Source organism: Ornithorhynchus anatinus, chromosome 20 (genome assembly GCF_004115215.2).
Source record: "Ornithorhynchus anatinus isolate Pmale09 chromosome 20, mOrnAna1.pri.v4, whole genome shotgun sequence".
In the NCBI taxonomy this organism is placed as follows: Eukaryota; Metazoa; Chordata; class Mammalia; order Monotremata; family Ornithorhynchidae; genus Ornithorhynchus; species Ornithorhynchus anatinus.
Window position 1 is genome coordinate 17,453,441 of NC_041747.1, and position 22,579 is coordinate 17,476,019.

General features: G+C 47.8%; 1 protein-coding gene, 1 long non-coding RNA gene and 1 other non-coding gene across 3 annotated transcripts; all 3 read left to right on the top strand.

Moving 5' to 3' along the window:
- The first annotated feature begins 4,461 nt into the window (after positions 1-4,461).
- On the top strand, positions 4,462-13,076 carry LOC114805810. The gene is made up of 4 exons (XR_003753834.2): positions 4,462-4,613; positions 7,427-7,473; positions 7,601-7,663; positions 13,002-13,076. It is a non-coding gene; the product is annotated as an uncharacterized LOC114805810 (long non-coding RNA).
- Positions 13,077-14,708: 1,632 nt separating this feature from the next.
- Positions 14,709-21,666, top strand: LOC114805914. Its single transcript, XM_029048457.1, has 6 exons — positions 14,709-14,779; positions 14,880-14,975; positions 16,352-16,507; positions 19,560-19,619; positions 20,658-20,787; positions 21,328-21,666. Exons 1-6 carry the CDS (start codon positions 14,713-14,715, stop codon positions 21,530-21,532), a joined length of 714 nt encoding a protein of 237 aa, XP_028904290.1. The 5' UTR covers positions 14,709-14,712; the 3' UTR covers positions 21,533-21,666.
- LOC114805960 lies at positions 16,759-16,896 on the top strand. Its single transcript, XR_003754091.1, has one exon. It is a non-coding gene; the product is annotated as a small nucleolar RNA SNORA7 (small nucleolar RNA).
- Positions 21,667-22,579: the final 913 nt, after the last annotated feature.

Below are 22,579 nucleotides of genomic sequence, written 5' to 3' on the forward strand. Positions count from 1 at the left end.
AAGTGATTGGTGGATCCACGATTAGAACCTGGATCTCCTTACTCCTATTCTAGTGTTCTGTCCACTACTCTGCTCCCGGGCTACTTCCTGGGCTACTGGCTGCTGGCTACTGGCTACTGGGCCGCTTCCGAGCCCAGTATCATTGTTCTGTCCAAACCTGCCCAGAAAGCCTGGATTCTTCTGGCTGGAGTAGTTGAACCCGGGTTCTTTCCGGAGGTGCCTTCCAGAAACATAGTCTGCGAGGAAGGGAGGAGCAATTTACCGTACTAAGAATATATTTTCAACGTTTCCCATGATCTAACACCTTCAAGCACACCACCAAGAGATAGGACTTCTGAGGTTAGAAGACAAGTGAAGGCAGGCAAGGAGATCAAAGATTTTTGGGCCGGACCTGGTGACCTTGGATACCTACAAAACCCCTCGGGCTCCCCCAATATCCTTGTGGGGTAGGGGCTGGTTCTCACACCTGTTTTTCATCCAGTTCATGGATCCTTGGGGGGGGGACTAAGTCCCTGGAGGTGACCTGATCTTGTCTTCCATAAGGAACCAAGGGGAATGTGGGCCATGACCTTGTGCAAGTCACTTCACTTCGCTGTGCCTCAGTTACCTCATTTATAATAAGAGGATTAATAATAATAATAATAATAATGATAAAGGTATTTGTTAAGCACTTAATTTGTTAAGCACTGTTCTAAGTGCTGGGGTAGATAGATTGTCCCATGGGGGGCTCAGTCTAAATCCCCATTTTACAGATGAGGTATCTGAGGCACAGAGAAGTTAAGTGACTTGCCCAAAGTCACACAACTGACAAATGGAGGAGCTGGGATTAGAACCCACGACCTCTGACTCCCAAGTCTGTACTCTTGAGTCCGTACTCTTGCCCTGTGTGGGACATGGGCTGTGTCCAACCTGATGCCTTCTATCTACCCCAGTGCAAAGAGTCAGTACTTAACCAATACACTAAAAAAACAACAAAAAAAGGAAAAAATGGCAGAGCTGCGACTAAAAGTCGGGTTCTCTGACTCCCAGGCCCAGGATCTTTCCATTAAACCACACTGCTTCCCACACTAGGAGAGCAGACATAGCATTGAGTAAGCACTTACTATGTGCAGAGCACTTTATTAAGTTCTGGGAAAAAATACACAGGTGGGAAGTAGACACTGTCCCTGGCTCTCAAGGGGCTCACGATCTAAGAACGTAAGATGGAGACAGGGGACTCAAAATAGACAAACTGGGAATGTTGAAATAAAAAAAAAAATACCAAGGCAAAACTAAGGAGAAGGACTAATACACAAAATAAAAATAAAAATTAGGGTGCTGAGAGCTCACCTCCTCCAGGAGGCCTTCCCAAACCGAGCCCTCCTTTTCCCTCTGTCCCGCCTCCTCTCCCCATTCCTCCTCCTCCCTCTGCTCTATCCCCTTCCCCTCCCTACAGCACTTGTGCATATTTGTATATATTATTTATTACTCTATTTTATTAATGATGTGTATATAGCTATGATTCTATTTATCTATTTTGATGGTATTGATGCCTACTTGTCTTGTTTTGTTGTCTGTCTCCCCATTTTAGACTATGAGCCCATTGCTGGCAGGGATTGTCTCTATCTGTTGCCAAACTGTACATTCCAAGAGCTTAGTCCAGTGCTCTGCACACAGTAAGCACTCAATAAATACGATTGAATGAAGGAGTGAATGAACTCAAGTTTCTCATGGCCCAGAATCCAAGACATATCCAGAGACACCGCAGTGACTAGAGCAGCATGGCCTAATGGAAAGAACATTGGCCTGGGAGTCAGAGGACGTGAGTTCTAATCTCAGGTCTGCCAGATTATCTGTTGTGTGACCTTGGGCAAGCCTGTGTGCCTCAGTTACCTCCTCTGTACAATGGGGATTAAAACTATGAGCCCCGTGTGGGTCAGGGACTGTGTCCAGCCTCATTACCTTGTATCTACCCCAGCACATAGTAAGCACTTAACAAATCCCACAATTATTATTTTCCTTTGTGAAGTCCTCACACTGCAGGTATATCCTCAGTTTCTGTGGGAGTCCTGAATGTGTGAGAAATGGGGAGGGCAGCTATGGGAGCGGGGGGAGAATCTTATTCTGTACTGAATGCTCTGGTTTTCATCTGCTCTGTACCCTGTCTAATACGCATTCGGAGCCAGATAGCTCTATGTCTAGTATTTTTCTACTGAATTCCCAACCTCCCTCCCGCTGCCCATTCCCGTGACTTCAATATGGCCCTAGAATACTCATGGATCTTGAATGGAAGCTAATGGCTCTGGAGCAAGGTTTTTGGGGTTTTTTTTGGTATTTGTTAAGTGCTTAATATGTGCAGAGCACTGTTCTAAGCGCTGGCGTAGATACAGGGTTATCAAATTGTCCCACGTGAGGCTCACAGTCTTCACCCCCATTTTACAGATGAGGTAACTGAGGCACAGAGAAGTTAAGTGACTTGCCCATAGTCACACAGCTGACAAGTGGTAGAGCCAGGATTTGAACCCATGCCCTCTGACTCCCAAGCCCGTGCTCTTTCCACTGAGCCGTGCTGCTTCTACCTGTGGCTATTGCCATTTTGGCCTCATGGAGGTTCATGAGTCGAACTTCGCAGTGTGTGGCATTTCTGCCCTCTTGCTTATTTACTGCACACTTTAACCCCATCAAGAGCACATCCAAGACAGTGCAAACAAGGCCAACCAAATTACAGGAACTTTTCCTTTTCACACTGCCTTGATCCTGGAATGCTTGTGTTTCTGCAAGCCTCGTCGATCGACGGGTGACTCCGTGATTAATCCTAAAGCCTGCAAAGTCTTTTGACACTGCTTCTATTTTTAAAGGAATAGTGGGAGAGAATGTATTTTTTCGGTTGTGTAGGCAGTGTTTATAGATGGGGCAATAGCAGCAAAAAATGCATCAAGATTGACTTAGAACAGAGGGTCTTTTGGGAGGACTAGAGAGACAGAAGATTGGGGGGAATTTCTGTGAAGGACTGAGCCAGGAAGAATGGGGTGGAGTGATTTTTTTAATGGCATTTGTTAAGCGTTTACTATGTGTCAAACATGGTTCTAAGTGCTGGGGTTGAAACAAGTGAATTAGATTGGACACAGTCCCTGTTCCACATGGGGCTCACAGTCTAAAGAGGAAGGAGAATAGAATTGAGGGATGGAGCCAGACTATCCAACAGACATTTACTCTCCTCAGCTTCAAAGCCTTATTGAAGGCACATCTCCTCCAAAAGGCCTTCCCTGATGAAACCCTGCTTTGCTCTTCTCCCACTCCCTTTTGTGTCACCCTGACTTGCTCACATGCTCCCTTTATTCATACCACCTCCCAGCCCCCCAACATTTCTGTACATATCTGTAATTTATTTATTTATTTATTTATATTAATGCCAATCTCTCCCTCTAGACTGTAAACTCACTGTGGGCAGAGAATATGTCTATTGTTATATAATAATAATAATAATGTTGGTATTTGTTAAGCGCTTACTATGTGCCGAGCACTGTTCTAAGCTCTGGGGTAGTCATAGGGGAATCAGCTTGTCCCACGTGGGGCTCACAGTCTTAATCCCCATTTTACAGATGAGGTAACTGAGGCACAGAGAAGTTAAGTGACTTGCCCAAAATCACACAGCTGACAAGTGGCTGAGCCGGGATTCGAACCCATGAACTCTGACTCCAAAGCCCGTGCTCTTTCCACTGAGCCACGCACCCAAGTGCACCCAAGTGCACCCAAGTGCTTAGTAAAGTGCTTTGCACACAGTAAGCACTCAATAAATTCAATTGAATGAATGAATGGAGAAATTAAGTGACTTGTCCAAGATCAAAAAGCAAGCATTTGATAGAATCGGGATTAGAGGCCAGGGCCTCTGACTCCTGCGCTCTTTCCACTAGTGCTCTTTCCACTGGGCCATGCTGCTTCTCCAGTGAATTTGCTCAACTAGATCCCCAACCTTCAATTACTTAAAAAAGAAATTGGGTCCATCTGGCTGAAGTGGACCTGATTCAGCAACAACCGGGCTAATACAAAGGGAAGGGGATTTCTTGGATGAGCTGAATGGGTACAGTGCCTGGCACAAAGTAAGTGCTTAACAAATACCTTCATTAAAAGAAAGCAAGGGTGAGGAGCATAGGAGTCACAGGTGTAAGCTGATGTAGCTTAACTTCACAAAAAAATTAGCTGGGTTCTTTGGCTTTAATGTCTTTCCCCTTTCCCCATCACTCCCCAGCTATAGGGGAAGCAGTGTTTCTGGAGAGCAGATGCAAAAAGCCAAGGTGGTTCTGCTGTGTGACTGTCTGAAGCCAAAGTTACCTTACTGTGAAGGAAAATTCTGCCCAGAAAGGTTCCATCCCATCTGATTGTGCTTCTCCTATGACATATTGAGGTCACAGTGATCTAGGTTCTACACTGGAACAGGGCCTTGGAGACCATCGCTGGTCAACGAAGGATCCTGGAGTGAAACTCAGCAAAGTTTCCAACTGGGAAGATGTGGGAGCTCGTAGCTTCCACCCTCTCCACCATGGAGAGAGCAGCAATAGCTCTGATTCTGATGTGCCTCTGTCTGCTTCTTGGAAGGGGGGAGACCCGCCTCCCACCCCCGCAGGACAAAAAAGGTACGATGGGTATCTAGGAATGGTCTCTCAAAAGATGTCACTGTTCCTTCGGCGGGCACTCTAGGAGGGAGGGAGAAAGAGCCCAGGATTCCAGTATCTCTTCTGGGATGGGACTGGAGGGCTATGGGGGCCAGTGGAGGAGAGGGACAGGAAGAAGTGAGAAGTAGAGGAGACTGGAGACTGGGACTGGGCACTTCTGGGTTAGGAGAGAAGATTGGCCTAATAATAATGGGGATTGTGGTATTGTTAAGTGCTTACTATTTGCTAAGGGCTGGGGTAGATACAGGATAATTAGATCAGACATGATTCCTGACTCACAGGGGGCTCACATTCTACTGAGTCAAATTTATTGTATGCTTCCTGTGTGTAGAGCACTTTACAAAGGAGTTGGGTGAGTACAATATAACAATAAACAGACTCATTCCCTGCCCAAAATGAACTTACAGTTTAGAGGTGTGTGTATATGGGGGAGGGGGAGGTAACACAGAATTAACGTAAATAAACAAATAGATATATACATAAGTGCCTTGGGGCTGGGAGTGAGGATAAATAAAAGGAGCAAGTCAAGGTGCTGTAGAAGGGAGTGGGAGAAGAGGAAAGGAGGGTTTAACTAGGGAAGACTTCTTGGAGGAGGTGGACCTTCAATAAGGCTTTGAAGTGGGGAAGAGGAATTGTCTGTCACATATGAGGAGGGAGGGTTTTCCAGGCCAGAGGCAGGATAAGGGCCAGAGGTCAGCAGTGAGATAGATGAGATCGAGGTACATTGATAAGGTTAGCAGAAGGGGAAGTGAAACTGAGGCCCAGGAGTGAAGTGACTTGCCCCAGGACACCCAGCAGGCCAGCAGAAGAGCTGGGATTAGAACCCAGGACCTCTGCCTCCCAGTCCTGTACTTGATCCACTAGGCCACACTGTTTCTAACACTACCCTACAATTTATTTCCCTCAAATGGCATGCCTCATAATAATGTTGGTATTTGTTAAGCGCTTACTATGTGCCAAGCACTGTTCTAAGCGCTGGGGTAGACATAGGGGAATCAGGTGGTCCCACGTGGGGCTCACAGTCTTAATCCCCATTTTACAGATGAGGGAACTGAGGCACAGAGAAGTTAAGTGACTCGCCCACAGTCACACAGCCGACAAGTGGCAGAGCTGGGATTCGAACTCATGAGCCCTGACTCCAAAGCCCGTGCTCTTTCCACTGAGCCACGCTGCTTCTCATGTCCCCAGAGCTCCATCAGAGTGGAAGAAGAAGAGGCAGCATTAAATGCTTCTGCCGCCCCAGATCCAGAACAGCTGGGTAGCGGCTAGGGATAAAAAACCCTGGGTAAAGGAGGGTAGGCAAGACTGAGGATTCAGACTCCAGGGGAGGGCAGAGAGAAAGAAAAGGCAAAAGGAGCCCTCTTAAATCCCCTTTCTTTCATAGACTGCATCCTGGGGAATACTTCCTTAGGGGCCCGATCTCCATTCTGCCTATTGTAGGAGGGGTGCGGGTGCCTCTGAGTATTATTAATAATAATAATAATGATATTTGCTAAGGGCTTGCAGGCACTGTTCTAAGCACCGGGGTGGATACAAGCAAAAAGGGTTTGAACCCAGTCCCTGTCCCATGTGGGGCTCACAGTCTCAACCCCCATTTTACAGATGAGGTAAATGAGGCCCAGGGAAGTGAAGTGAGCTGCCCACGGTCACAAAGCAGACAAGTGGCAGAGCCGGGATTAGAACCTATGACTTTCTGACTTCTAGGCAGTGCTCTATCCACTATACCATGCTGCTGCCCACACCAACTCCTGACCTGACCCGGAGGTCAGCCTCACTGGGGAATGTGGGCTTTCCTGAGGCCGACGGGGTAGCGGCAGGGAGGGGGACCAGACCTCAGGTTGCGGTGGAGAACCCGTATATGTCACCCGCCAGCCGGGGCTTCAGGAAGCTGTCAGAAGGGCACGGGAAGTGGCAGTCTGGGGAAGCGAAAGTGTTCATCACCAAGGCCCCGTGGGCACGTCACCTTGGGTGTGACTCTGCTGATTTGGCCAGAAACAGATCCTCTCCATTAAATCTGCTTTCAAAGATGGCCCCAGGCAGAGCAGCTCCACCCTATAGCTCAGACTTCACACACTAGAGAAACTCCGGGCTTGGCAGGGGAGGTCTCAAAAGCCAGACTGAAGACTTCCCGATCCGGACTGGATTATCCTAGTTCCTTCCCCATGGCCATGAACTCTGTTCCTAACAAACTGGTTACTACTATTATTACTATTATCACTAATACTACTACGACTACTAATAATGATGGCTATTACGGTATTTGTTAAGTACTGTGGGTCAAGCTTTGATCTAAGCCCCGGGTAGATAAGAATTAATCAGGTTAGAAGAAGTTCCTATCCCTCAGGGCCTCACAGTCTAAGTTCTTTGCTTACTACCATTTACACAAGCCACTATTCTGCTCTTTGCCAAATGAAGGTGGTGATGGGAGACTTTTAAAGACAGATCAATAGGACTGAAGAGATGGTTAATTGATTTACATCTCCTTGGAAGAAACAAGGTAGTGCTACTGTGTGATAAGTTTTTTTTATGGTATTTGTTGAGCACTTACCACGCGCCAGGCACTGTTTTAGGCAATGGGGTAGATATAAGATCATCAGGTTAGACACAGCCCCTGTCCCACATGGGGCTCACAGATGTAACCCCCATTTTACAGATGAGGGATTGAGGTACAGATGAGTTAAGTGACGTGCCCAAGGTTACGCAACAAACAAGTGGCACAGCCAGGACTGCAACCCAGGTCCTTCTGACTCCCGGTCCCGTTCTTTTTCCACCAGGCCACTCTTCTCCTCGTAATCTTGCCCCAAATACTGGACCTTGCAAGGTACAAATGGCTTTTTTTAAAATCATATTGCACCAGTTTTAAAGAAATCAATGTAAAGTCAAAGAGCCAAGAGTGAGTCATGTATAAAGAACCGTTGTGCTAATTGTCAAATCGTTTGGCTTTCCAGATTCAATGACTGAATTTCCATCACTTTCAGCAAATCTAATCCAATCGATGAAAAACGTATTCCGTAAGTCGCTTTTCTTTGAGGGCCACATGACTACCATCTCTACGCAGATGACACGCAGATCTACATCTCCGCCCCTGTCCTCTCCCCCTCCCTTCGGGCTCGCATCTCCTCCTGCCTCCGGGACGTCTCCACCTGGATGTCGGCCCGCCACCTAAAACTCAACATGAGCAAGACTGAGCTCCTCATCTTCCCTCCCAAGCCCGGTCCGCTCCCAGACTTCTCCATCACCGTGGATGGCACGACCATCCTTCCCGTCCCGCAGGCCCGCAATCTCGGTGTCATCCTTGACTCGTCCCTCTCGTTCACCCCACACATCCTATCCCGTTACCGAGACCTGCCGGTTTCACCTCTACAATATCGCCAAGATCCGCCCTTTCCTCTCCACCCAAACGGCTACCTTACTATTACGGGCTCTCGTTATATCCCGGCTAGACTACTGTGTCAGCCTTCTCTCTGACCTCCCTTCCTCCTCTCTCGCCCCGCTCCGGTCTATTCTTCACTCCGCTGCCCGGCTCATCTTCCTGCAGAAACGATCTGGGCATGTCACTCCCCTTCTTAAACAACTCCAGTGGTTGCCTATCGACCTCCGCTCCAAACAAAAACTCCTCACTCTAGGCTTCGAGGCTCTCCATCACCTTGCCCCTTCCTACCTCTCCTCCCTTCTCTCTTTCTACCACCCACCCCGCACGCTCCGCTCCTCTGCCGCCCACCTCCTTGCCGTCCCTCGGTCTCGCCTATCCCGCCGTCGACCCCTGGGTCACGTCCTGGAACGCCCTCCCTCCTCACCTCCGCCAAACTGATTCTCTTTCCCTCTTCAAAACCTTACTTAAAAATCACCTCCTCCAAGAGGCCTTCCCAGACTGAGCTCCTCTTCCCCCTCTACTCCCTCTGCCATCCCCCCTTTACCTCTCCGCAGCTAAAGCCTCATTTTCCCCTTTTCCCTCTGCTCCTCCACCTCTCCCTTCCCATCCCCACAGCACTGTACCCGTCCGCTCAACTATATATATTTTCGTTACCCTATTTATTTTGTTAATGAATTGTACATCGCCTTGATTCTATTTAGTTGCCATTGTTTTTACGAGATGTTCTTCCCCTTGACGCTGTTTAGTGCCATTGTTCTCGTCTGTCCGTCTCCCCCGATTAGACTGTAAGCCCGTCAAACGGCAGGGACTGTCTCTATCTGTTGCCGACTTGTTCATCCCAAGCGCTTAGTACAGTGCTCTGCACATAGTAAGCGCTCAATAAATACTATTGAATGAATGAATGAATTTCCATTTGAGAGGTTGGGATGAGCAGCAGCATGGCTCAGTGGACGTCGTGGGTTCAAATCCCGGATCCACCGCTTGTCAGCTGTGTGATTTGGGGCAAGTCACCTAACTTCTCTGTGCCCCAGTTACCTCATCTATAAAATGGGGATGAAGACTCTGAGTCCCACGTGGGACCACCTGATCACCTTGTATCCCAGCTCTGTCACTTGGCAGCGGTGTGACTGTGGACAAGTCACTTCACTTCTCTGTGCCTCAGTTACCTCGTCTGGAAAATGGGGATGAAGACTGTGAGCCTCACGTGGGACAACCTGATTACCCCGAATCTACCCCAGTGCTTAGAACAGTGCCTGGCATGTGGTAAGTGCTCAACAAATACCAACATTATTACCCCAGTGCTTAGAACAGTGTTTTGCACATAGTAAGTGCTGAACAAATGTCATCATTATAATTATTATTATTATTACGAGCAGGGCATAGGGTTTGAAAGTTCTGGGACCAGCAAAGATTGCTTATTAAGTCAATTTCCAAGAATGATCCCTCTGGAAAGGAGAGCCCTCTCCAGGAAGAAGGGTGGGAGTCTCTTCTTCCTGCAACGAGGAAGTGGAGTTCTCTCAGTGGAGCAGTTTGGGACTCTATAATTCCATAATCAAAGCCATGATATTTGCTGGATTAATGCTGCTCTTTGTCTTGGTCCCAGTGTCTCATGATGCAGTGCTCTTCTTTAGGAGTGGCTAATTTCCACTGGCTGTACACTGTGCTTTTTTATTTATGGCATTTGGTAAGCACTCACTATGTGCCAAGCTCTGTTCGAAGCACTGGAGTAATAATAATAATAATGTTGGTATTTGCTAAGTGCTTACTATGTGCAGAGCAATGTTCTAAGCACTGGGGGAAATACAGAGTCATCAGGTTGTCCCACGTGGGGCTCACAGTCTTCATCCCCATTTTACAGATAAGGTCACTGAGGCCCAGAGAAGTGAAGTGACTTGCCTAAGGTCACACAGCTGCCAAGTGGCAAAGGCGGGATTCGAATCCATGACCTCTGACTCCCAAGCCCAGGCTCTTTCCATTGAGCCATGATGCTTCTCTGTAGATATAAGATAATCTAGATGCGGTCCCTGGCTCACATAGGGCTCACAGATGAGGCACATAGAAGTGAAGTGACTTGGTCAAAGTCACACAGCAGACAGGTGAAGGAGACAGGATTAAAACCCAGATCCTGACTCCCAAGCCTCTGTTCTTTCCACATGTACTGATTTTGATCTTGCCTATTTGTTAAGCACTTACTATGACAAGCAGCGTAGCCTAGTGGAAAGAGCCCGGGCTTGGGAGTCAGAGGTCGTGGGTTCTAATCCCGACCCCGGCCACTTGTCAACTGAGTGACTTTGGGCAAGTCACTTCACTTCTCTGGGCCTCACTTTCCTCATCTATAAAACGGGGGGTTAAGACTATGAGCCCCACGTGAGATAACCTGATTACCTTGTATCTGCCCCAGTACTTAGAACAGCGCTTGGTTCATAGTAAGCGTTTAACAAATACCATCATTATTGTTATGTGGTAGGCACTGTGCTAAGCCCTGGGGAGGGTTCAAGCAAATTGGGTTGGACACTGGCCCTGTCCCAGGCTGGGCTCACAGCCTCAATCCCCATTTTACAAAGAAGGTAATTGAGGCCCAGAGAAGAGAAATGACTGATCCACAGCAGACAAGTGGCAGGGGCAGGATTAGAACCCATAACCTTCTGACTCCCAGGCCAGGGCTCTATCCACTTCACCATGCTGCTTCTCCTATTACTGCCTATTTGACCACCAGCAAGAACTTTGTTTCACTGAACCAGCAGCCACTGGTCAAGTCTCTACGCAGATGACACGCAGATCTACATCTCCGCCCCTGTCCTCTCCCCCTCCCTTCAGGCTCGCATCTCCTCCTGCCTCCGGGACGTCTCCACCTGGATGTCGGCCCGCCACCTAAAACTCAACATGAGCAAGACTGAGCTCCTCATCTTCCCTCCCAAACCCGGTCCGCTCCCAGACTTCTCTATCACCGTGGATGGCACGACCATCCTTCCCGTTCCGCAGGCCCGCAATCTCGGTGTCATCCTTGACTCGTCCCTCTCGTTCACCCCACACATCCTATCCATTACCGAGACCAGCCGGTTTCACCTCTACAATATTGCCAAGATCCGCCCTTTCCTCTCCACCCAAACGGCTACCTTACTATTACGGGCTCTCGTTATATCCCGGCTAGACTACTGTGTCAGCCTTCTCTCTGACCTCCCTTCCTCCTCTCTCGCCCCGCTCCGGTCTATTCTTCACTCCGCTGCCCGGCTCATCTTCCTGCAGAAACGATCTGGGCGTGTCACTCCCCTTCTTAAACAACTCCAGTGGTTGCCTATCGACCTCCGCTCCAAACAAAAACTCCTCACTCTAGGCTTCAAGGCTCTCCATCACCTTGCCCCTTCCTACCTCTCCTCCCTTCTCTCTTTCTACCGCCCACCCCGCACGCTCCGCTCCTCCGCCGCCCACCTCCTCGCCGTCCCTCGGTCTCGCCCATCCCGCTGTCGACCCCCGGGTCGCGTCCTCCCGCGGTCCCGGAACGCCCTCCCTCCTCACCTCCGCCAGACTGATTCTCTTTCCCTCTTCAAAACCTTACTTAAAAATCACCTCCTCCAAGAGGCGTTCCCAGACTGAGCTCCTCTTCCCCCTCTACTCCCTCTGCCATCCCCCCTTTACCTCTCCGCAGCTAAAGCCTCATTTTCCCCTTTTCCCTCTGCTCCTCCACCTCTCCCTTCCCATCCCCACAGCACTGTACTCGTCCGCTCAACTGTATATATTTTCGTTACCCTATTTATTTTGTTAATGAATTGTACATCACCTCGATTCTATTTAGTCGCCATTGTTTTTACGAGATGTTCTTCCCCTTGACGCTGTTTAGTGCCATTGTTCTTGTCTGTCCGTCTCCCCCGATTAGACTGTAAGCCCGTCAAACGGCAGGGACTGTCTCTATCTGTTGCCGACTTGTTCATCCCAAGCGCTTAGTACAGTGCTCTGCACATAGTAAGCGCTCAATAAATACTATTGAATGAATGAATGAATGAAAGGGATGAACTTGCCGCTCATTGGCTCCACTGCCATCTCCTATCATGTTCCCTTTAGGGGAGAATAGTCAGTTCTGGGCCCAGCACCACACAGTCTCCTTCAGTAGAGGTATCCAAAGCTTAAGGACAGCCACTTTTCACCTCCCAGTGGTCCCCATGGTGATAATCTCCCTGACATTACAACAGAGTCATTAACTCCAAGCCTTACCCCTACCCTCGGGGAATTGGAATGGGGGCTCCCAGAATTTAGCTTCATTTCCAGTGCTTTGGGCAGGATGGGTTATAGCAATAGCTAGCTCCCGAGGCCCAGGGCTATACGAAAAGACTGGCATGTGCCTGTCTCATCCCTGGTCCACCCAGACAGCCTGAGAAATCCTCTGGGCAGGGGCGGCATCTCAGAGACGCCACAGCAGCTGCCTAATAAACCCATAGAGCTGGTCCAGTCAGCCAGCAGGATACTTTCCAGCCCAGCTGGCCAACCACTGCCTCTGCGGCCTCCACCGACGTCATCACCACCCAAATGGTAGCAGGTCCAGCTCAGCTGGCTCTCCCAGCCTGCCGGCACCAGACCTTGCCATCACTTGGCTGGGGTCAGCAACTGGGGCAGGTGTGGAGACTAAGTACCCACTTTCCTTCCTTCTTTCCCCTTTTCCATTTCATTCTCTTTTCCTTCCCCCTCTCCCATCCCTCTCCAGTCAATGAAATTTAGAGCACTTGAGATAAGAAAATAATGGTAAAGACACAATCGCTTTCCTCCCATCTTTTCCTCCCTCTCTCGCTTTAACTCAAATTCCCACCCCCACAATCCTCCAACCCTTCAAAGTTCCATCCAAATCTGGCTCCATTCCTAAAGTGAAAATTTACATGCATCAAAGTATGTGACTGTGAGATACAAAGTTGGACCTAGAATGCCCAGGATGAGTACTGACACTTTCAAATAAAGATATACTCTTTCTTCATATTCTTTCCTTGAAGACCAAGACTATCTACAGGATCTGGAAGAATTGTCTAGAACAAAACAAGTAACCAAAACAACCAGCCTTAATAGAGGCAAGTAGCCTGGTTTTTTTTTCAACTTCAAATCCGTTACTCTAGTCATCCACCTAGTGTCCGGGTTTAAATTGTATGAGGATAAAAATCTAGGATCTCGGCTGCTTCTAGAAAGAAGCCCAAATAGAGTTGCAAGTGAAGCCAACGTCTAAAAATATTCCCTAAGGTGAGGAAAATGCTAAAATTCATTCCCATTGTATTTTCCAGCCCTGAGGCAAGTGACACTTCTTGTTTTAAACAAAGGGAATGCACTTTTCTGGGGTATTTGTTAAGTGCTTACTAATGTGTCAAACACTTTTCTGAGGGCTGGGGTAAGGACACCTTCACAGTCCCTGTTCTACATGGGGCTCACAGTCTAAGTAGGAGGTAGAATCCCCATTTTACAGTTGAAGCAACTGAGGCCCAGAGAAGTTAAGCCACTTCCCCAAAGGCACACAGCCATCAGTTGGGAGAGCTGGGATTGGAACCCAGGTGCTATGACTCCCAAGGCACATGCTCTTTCCACTAGGCCATGCCGCTTCTGGGGTGGAGTGCCAAGTGTTGGGGTGGGGAGTTTTGAGAAGGCAGGGAAGCAAAGAGGGAAGAACAGAAGAACAGAAGGAGAAGGAAGAGGTGGGGAGAAGAAGAAAGGAAACCTGAACGGAAAGGAGAGGAAAGTAAGCGGACACTTGAGATAAAGTCCCTTTTTTTCCACAAAGGAATCCTCTGCATGGGCTTTTGTTCCTGAAGTTAGAGGGACTGAGGCTCATCTGTCATTTTTCAAGCTCCTAGTACAGTGTCTTACTTTAGGTAACCAGCAAATGTACTTAACCTGCCTGCTGCATCGTAGCCCCCCCTCCCCCCCCCCCAGTCCCTCTTCTGCCTCTTACCTGGCAGCCACCACTTGGCTCATCATCACTGGGTTACTGGAGCAGGCTAGAGGTTGTGCTTACCACCAAACCTAGCCTCCATGTTGCCAAGCCCCGCTCTTCCCCAAGTCCCCCTGGCTCTGAGCAATCCCCTTCGATACCTGGTTGGCCACCCACCCGCTGCCACTATCTGGCCTGGAGGTTGCCCTTGGCCCCATCCTGGTGTCCTAAGGGTGATCCTATAGCCTTTGATGTCTGGGGCACTGCCCCCGGAAAGTGACTCCTGTTGAGCTGGCTCTCCTTGGTGCCACCGATCCTTGGTGACAGCAGACACAGCGGACTGGATGCTGGGCACGGAGTTTGGCTCAGCCCACCCCGGGGATGATGAGGATGGTAACTGTATGTCGCCATGGGCACCAGGGAAGGGGTAAGACTTGGGTTGGCTCCCCAGTCCAGGGTTTTTGAGGACTCCACAGGGAACTTGGCTGGGGATTGCGGGCACCAACGGAAGACCAGGAGAAGATCTGCCATGTTGGCTTCAGCTTCTGCCTCTTTCCAGCTCCATAGGGAAAAGATACTCCAGTCATAAAGGCTGAAAATGGAGGGAGAAAGTGTTTGGGAGCATTAGGCTCCACAGATTTTTTTTCCTAACTCCGGATATTTTGGTCCTTACATATGAACAGTGGCCGCTCTCTTCGGAGACCAGTTTGGTAAGACTGAAGTGGAAATGCAACCAATTAGAGCAATTTGCCACGAGTGGTTTTTTTTTTTTCTTCTCTGTGGTAGATATGTCTGACTCTCCACCTCGGCTTCTTCAATTCCATCGCAACTTAGAAGCTCTATTGAAACAGATGGGTAAATATAAATAAATATTAGTATCGAAATTCAGTTTCATTGAAATGAAATGCAATTGCTGCCAACTAACTTCATTATCTGCTTACTGCCGTTCAAACAGATAACTCTGAAGAAGTGAATAAAGACAAGTTCAAATTCTCTCAACATATTCTAGACTTCAACAAAGTTGGGAGGTTCCCTCCAGCTGCAGTGTCAAGTATGGTTTGATTTTATATTTAAATTAAAACTGTTTCTTTACACAGTTGCATGAAGAAGCAGCAAGATGAAGTGGCTAGAGCATGGGCCTGGGAATCGGAAGGTCATGTGTTCTAATCCCAGCTCCACCACTTGTTTGCTGTGTGACCTTGGGCAAGTGATTTCTCTCTGTGCCTCAATTACTTCATCTGTAAAATGGGGATTGAGACAGGGAGCCCCACATAGGACAGGTACTGTGCCCAACTCAACTGTCTTGTATCCATCCCAGTCCTTAGTACAGTGCCTGGCACATAGTAAGCGCTTAGCAAATACCATCATCCTCATCATCATTATCATCATCATAACAACTTTCCTTCTCTAGTCTGGGGTGATGAAGACAGGCTGCAGACCTGAAGTTGAGCAAGAAATAGTGATCTAATGCTCCCCATCTTTCAGAACTACAGGCCTCATTTGCCAAATAATTAGATTAGCACAATTAACTGACTGCCCTTTGACAGATTCTTACTTCTGCATTTCCAAAATTTAGCCTAGACTGTAAGTTCTTGATGGGTAGTGAACATGTTTAACAACTCTATAGCACCATACTCTCCCAAGAGCTTAATACAGTAGTCTGCATGAAGTAAGTCCTCAGTAAATACCATTAATTGATTAATGTATTCTCTCACTTCCTGACCCAAGGTGCGTTTCAGTTTGGGTCACAATTCTGTCCATGATGATTGATTGATTAATTGGAGAATGGTAGGCAAAATCATTTGAAATATCCTGACCCCTGGACTCCCAAACAGCTTATCCCCCCTCCATGCTTTTGGGTAATAGTTTGGTCATGAGTGCCATTTTTTTTTCAAAGAGAACTTGGCCCTCCCTGAATCAACTTAGAACTCTGGCTGGGTATCCAGGCCTGGGCCTGTTAGTATACCCCATGTCTGGACACTAAGATGAGAGGAACAGGAGAACCAGCACAATACATGTGGAACATGTAGATTTTGCCTTTTTTCCTCCTCACATTGAGCACTGAGAGTAGTTTTCCCTTCACTTCCTGGAGGATTCCCATTAGACCTCTGAGCAGGGTTGAACTGTTCTTCCTGCTTTCACCCAGAGATGCCAACCTGCTTTAGGTTGAAGCTGGGCATGATTGGGAAGGGCTTTTCCAAACACTAACGTCATGGTTCTCCAGCACTAAGCTTCCAATAATTTGATCATATTTATTGAGTGCTTACTGTGTGCAGAGCACTTTACTAAGCACTTGGGAGAGTAAAATATAAAAAAAAAGACACATTCCTTGCCCACAAAGAGTTTACAGTCTCGCGGGATGAGCTTACAGTCTAGAGGGTCCCCCACCAGGACCTCACTTCATCTTGTGTTTCCTCCCTTTCACAGGATCTGACACCCAACAATTTAAAGACAAGGATTCAGTCACTAGCAGGAGAGGAGGAAGGCTCACATTTCCTGCTGTTCACCTACCTCCTGAACCCATCACCAGGCCTACTTCCAGACTCCAGGTGCCACCTTTACCACCAGGGACAGTTAAAAATGGTAAGAAAAATAAACGATCCCCTGCAAACCCCATGAGACCCATGAAGGGCAGTTCCACAAGAACCTTTAAAGACAATAATTGTCTTATTTTCTATTTGCTGAGCACTTTACTAAGCACGGGGGGGGTGGTACAAGATAATCAGATTGGTCATAGTCTTTGTACTACATGGGGCTCAGAGTTTCCATGTTTGGTCTATCTTGCAGCCTGTGTGGAGGGGACACGGGAAATAGTGATCTCTACTGAGGTGGGACCCCTCTCAGGGTCATACCTGGAGAGTTTCCAGTATTCTACCAGTCTCGACTACGGAAGGGAGAGTCAAGCAGAGGCCTGCCCATTCCATTCCTAGCTTGGGCAGTGGCTAGAGAGTGGAAGACAATCTGCTACAAGTCAAAACTCCCCTGGGCTGGGCAGCAGCAGCATGGGAGAGAGTCGAGGGTGGAGAATCAAGTTGACTGTGTGGAAGGAGGCAATGGTAAACCACTTTGGTATTTTTACATAGAACACTCTATGGATACACTACCAGAGTGGTTGCAGATGGAGGTGGGGCGTTCTGGGAACGATGTGCCCATGGTGTCGCTATGGGTCAGAGATGACAACGTAAGACAACTGAGGTGGGAAGGGAGATCTTTGGGTAGCCTCAGAGGCGAGAGATGACCCCTTGATCTGAAATTACAGGTTGAAACTTAACCACAGAGCATTCCCAGTGACAAGATTGTGAGGGTCCGTTAGGGCCAGTGGGGTGGAATAGCATCAGGTATTGTGGGCCAACCTTGACTGTCTGATTCGCTGATCTGAGGGCAGCTGAGGACAGCAGATACACATAATCGATCATGCTTATTGTATGCTTTCTCAGCATGCTTAGGATCTAGATGGAGAGGCAAACGTTGACATACATAAACAGTGCTGTGGGTCCGAGGGAATAAAGGGTACAAATCCAAGTGCGAGGGCATGCAGCAGGGAGTGGGAGAAGAGTAAATGAGGACTTAGGTGGAGAAGGCCTCTCAGAGGAGATGTGATTTTAATGTGATTTTAATAAGGCTTTGAAGATGGGGAGAGTGTTTGTCAGTTGGTTATGAAGGGGGAGGGAGTTCTAGGCCAGAGGCAAGATGTGGGTGAGGGGTCAGCGGTGAGGTAGATGAGTTAGAGGTACATTAGGGAGGTAACGTCGGAGGGGGTAAGGCGACTGAGTGCTTTAAAACCGATGGTAAGGAGTTTTTATATTTGATGCTGAGGTGGACGGGCAACCACAGGAGGATCTTGAGGATTGGGGAAAGATGAATTGAACAATTTTGTAGAAAAATACATGTGGCTCTGTCATTGATTTGCTATGGGACCTTGGGCAAATCACGTAACTTATCTGCACCTCAGTTACCTCATCAATCAATGAATTGTACTTATTGAGCGCTTACTCTGTGCAGATCACTGCACGAAGCACTTGAGAGGGTATGATATAATAGAGGGTACAGTAGTCATGTGCCCTACCCATAACGAGTTTATAGTCTAGAGGGGAGACAGACATTATTACAAATAAATAAATTATGGAAATGTATATAAGTGCATGAGGCTGAAGGAGGATTGAATAAAGAGTACACATCCAAGTGGAAGGATGACACAGAAGGAAGTAGGAGAAGAGGACATGAGGGTTTAGTCGGGGACGGCCTCTTGGAGGAGGTGTGATTTTAATAAGGTTCTGAAGGTAGGGAAAGTGATTGTCTTTTGGATGTTAAGAGGGAGGGCATTCCAGGCCAGAGGGAGGACATGGGTGAGAGGTTGGGAGTGAGATAGACAAGACTGAGATACAGTGAGTAGGTCGACGTGAGTGGAGTGACGTGTGTGGGCTAGGTAGTAGTAGGAAATCAAGAAGGTAAGGTAGGAGGGGGCAAGGTGACTTGAGTGTGGTAAAATGGGATTAAAACTGAGAGCCCCATGTAGGACATGGACTGTGTCCGATCTGATTAACCCCAGCAGTCCGTACAGTGCTTGACACAGATACCATAAAAAACCAAAATGATCTGAGTGAAGTAGGGACTGAAGTGGAGAGAGGCACGAGGCAGGGAAGTCAACAAGGAGGCTGCTGCAGTAATCAAGGCAGGGTAGGATAAATCCTTGGACTCCCTTTGTAGCAGTTGGATGGAGAGGAAAGGATGGATTTTAGCGATGTGAAGGTTTGAACAGATGAGATTTGGTGAAGCTGGAAATATGGATAATATCAAGGTCATAGGCTTGTGAGACAAAGAGGAGTCAGATTGGAGCTTCTCCCAAGCTGCCTCTCCCGTCCTCCTGCCTATTTCCTCCTCATTATCTCCTCTTTTAAGGCCAGCAGAAAGCAGAGAGCAGACTTAATAATAATAATAATAATAATGTTGGTATTTGTTAAGCGCTTACAATGTGCAGAGCACTGTTCTAAGTGCTGGCGTTGGTACAGGGTAATCAGGTTGTCCCACGTGAGGCTCACAGTTAATCCCCATTTCACAGATGAGGTAACTGAGGCACAGAGAAGTTAAGTGACTTGCCTACAGTCACACAGCGGCAAGTGGCAGAGCCGGGATTCGAACCCATGACCTCTGACTCCCAAGCCCAGGCTCTTTCCACTGAACCACACTGCTTAGAGGGGTTCATGGAAGCCAGGTTGGGAGAGAACCAACGAGTTTGCTTTTCTCACCCTTTTTAATCACCCTTGGATTGAAAGTAGATTTTTAGATTCCTCATCCTCCACCCTAATTGGATGCGCTCTAAGATTCACCTGTTTCTTTCCAGCTGTTACTGTTGTCCTCCTGCTCCCAGCCCTTCCACTGCCGGCTAAGGACAGTGTGACCATTCACTAGATTGGCACTGCCAGCCAGCATCCAAAAGACAAGTGATTTTTTTTTTCAAGCAACTTATCCACCTTGGTTCTGCTGAAGCTGATGATGTTAGCCTAATTAGTATTCTCTCGGGGAGGACGTCACTGGGTCTTAATACTTCTGTGCATGTTCATTTACCATCCCCTTCTATGACACTAAACTGTGTTTAGGGTTGCTGTTCTCATTTACCTATTTCTGTTTCACTTAGCAGTAAAAACGCCTTCATCCGCCAATGCCCATGCATTCAAATCTGTCAAAACACTTGGAGGTAAGAGTTCTGCTTCTTTTTTTCCTCCACCTCTCCCCATCTCATATTCCTTCCTAGAAGTGTTCCCACTACACCACAGGTCATTCACTGACTAATGCTGTTTCCCTCACCGAGTGGGAGAAGTTCCAGGGGTGGGACTGGAGGAGATCCTTAAGCCCGTCAGTGGGCAGGGATTGTCTCTATCTGTTGCTGAATTGTACATTCCAAGCGCTTAGTACAGTGCTCTGCACATACTGCTCAATAAATACTACTGAATGAATGAATGAATCTAAGTGCTGGTTCTGATCGTTCTCCTGGGAATCAATCTAATGAGACCCCGCGGGTGATCAGCAACCCCTAAATTGCAGCAGGGGTAGAAGGGGGTGCCAGGGCTGGAATGGGGAAAGCTGGTCCAGAGTGGGGCCTGGCCCCCCCAGCTGGAGAGGATGCTTAAGGAAATGGATTTAGGACCAATTTGGCCATTAAGTGATCCTTCAACTAGGTCTCTCTCCCTGGGAGAGATTATGGTTACACCCCAGCTCTCCTGGCTGCCAGTGGGACCGCAGTGGATGGTGGCCCAGCTTTCCCTGGGCGCAAGGAAGGAACTGGCACAAAGAATCGCTCATTAGCCACCTCTTCTCCCATCAAAACTCCCCAAGATCCTCCACCTCTCCCCATCTCATACTCCTTCCCAGAAATGATTCCATAGTGCCATAGGTCATTCGCCGAGTGAGAAAAGGCTAAAGCCTTTCCTTAGTGGTCCCAACTCAATCGTCCATTCATTCATTCAGTGGTATTTATTGAGTGCTTACTGTCTGGAGAACACTGCACTAAGCTCTTGAAAGAGTACAATATAACAATAAGCAGACACTCATTCCCCGCCCACAACGAGTTAATTAGCTCTCCTGGGAAGTGGCTAGAATCCAGTGGAGGTTTGAAGAATGGGGACAATTCTGGGAAGAATTGTCCCCAAGAACTTCAAACTGCCAGTGTGAGCCAAGAAACAATCTGAAAGGATTACAAGCCACTAATAACTCTCCTCTACAATGTTTTCTTTAGATGATCAGGAAAAGAAGGACTCTTCCACCCAGCACTTCCTGGGAATCGGCATCTTGACCTGCGTTGTAGTGTCATTTTTGCTGATGGCCTTCATAGCAGTGGGACAAATCGTGATTTGGGGGCATTTAAAGTGAGTTGGCTTGTGAGTGCATGAAATGAAGGTACATATATATAAATGTGCAAATTGGCCAAGTGGATATATAAGCATGTATAAATGCATGAATATATGTGGTTAATGGTTGAGAAGCAGCATGGCCTAGTGGAGAGAGCACGGGTCTGGGAGTCAGAAGGTCATGGGTACTAATCCTGGCTCTGCCACTTGTCTGCTGTGTGCCCTCGGGCAAGTCACTTGACTTCTCTGTGCATCAGTTCCCTCATCTGTAAAATGGAGATTTAGGATGTGAGCCCCAGGTGGGACAGGGACTATGTTCAATCCAATTCCAGCACTTAGAACAGTGCTTGGCACATAGTAAGTACTTAACAAATACCATCATTAATATATAAGTGGCCATGTATGAGTGAAGGTGTGTATATGATTGGGTGAGTAGTGGTATGCATTCAAATCATCAGCTGCCACTGGAAATTGGAATTCTAAACTACATGTGGGTTTAGAAGCTCATTAAGGCTCAGAAAAATGCATTTATGCTGAAGACATTTTTATGTTTTACAGACAACTGGTGATCAGCAATACACAAAACATCAGTGGAAGCAATGTGTGGGAGGCAATTGACAGTGAAGGTGATAGTTACAACATTTCCATGACAGATCAGGACGAGCACAGTGCGGACTCTGTTGAATTTGGTAATGAGTCAGTTGGTTACCCTTATCCCCCTCCTGCCAAACTAGGCCTCTCCTCTGCCACCGCCATCTATTAAATAAGGTCCCACCCTACTCATACCCATCTGCCCCATTCCCAACTATCCATCCAATAAAATCCCATCCCATTCCTTCCTAAGCCCCACCTCCACCCCCCACAACAAGCCCGGGGGTCACAGGGAATTGTAATAGTAATAAAGCCTTCTTTTTTCTGTTAACACTGCCTCCCATGTAGTCTTAGCATCAATGTTATACACATCTATCTATGAGGACTGGTTTTTTTCTTTGCAAAATGGGATGACTTTGTTATGGCAGGAGGTCGAACTCTCGGCAAGAGCAACAGTCCCAAGGCTGGCAGACCCTGTCTGGTCAGACCAGGGATGATTTACACCCTCTGTCCACATCCTGTGAGGACCTTAGAATTCATGTCACCAACCCGCTGAACGGATAAATCTCTACGACGGGTGGTAGGGAAAAACCCACAGTAGTAAGTGCAGACCACAGCAAAAGTCTGCTGTGGGACATGACCCCCTCCACCTCTGAGTTTAGAATGGCCAAGAGGCCTTTGGGAAACTGAGCATTTCCTGGAGAGCATCCAGGAGTCAATGAATCCACTCCAATTACAACGTTCCGGTTCAAGGGCCAGACAGTGTTTGCCAGACTTGACCACCAGGCACGAAAATATTTGGGATAATGGCACAGGCTCCTCTCACAAGTGTAGACACCTAAGAAGCATTGCAAAACAAGTGGATAAAATGGTCGTGAGCCAGCTCATATCCACGGTCATATGTAGTCAAAGAGCATGTTCCCATCTCCTTCGTGTTGTGAAAGACCCTTCTTCATGATCACATTCCCTGTGTCGGGGAGGGCAGTGGCAAATTGTACTTTGTCCCTTAAGTTCCCATCTTAATGAGCCTGTAGCAGTCTGAACGTCCTCCCTCTAGACTGGAAGTTGGCTATGGGCAGTGAATCTGCTTACCAACTCCCAAACACTTAGTACACTACTCTACATGTAGTAAGTGCTCAAAAAATATGATTGATTGATTGGTTGAGTGTCAGGTCAAAAGCAAAAAGCACAAATCTCTTGGCCTTATATTTAGCCTGGA

Excerpts from the sequence above, each read along its gene's own strand:
- LOC114805914 (XM_029048457.1), top strand. The coding sequence starts at position 14,713 with ATGTCTGACTCTCCACCTCGGCTTCTTCAATTCCATCGCAACTTAGAA. Across the intron at positions 14,780-14,879 it reads AGCTCTATTGAAACAGATGG|ATAACTCTGAAGAAGTGAAT; the intron begins GTAAATATAAAT and ends CCGTTCAAACAG. Across the intron at positions 19,620-20,657 it reads ATCTGTCAAAACACTTGGAG|ATGATCAGGAAAAGAAGGAC; the intron begins GTAAGAGTTCTG and ends TGTTTTCTTTAG.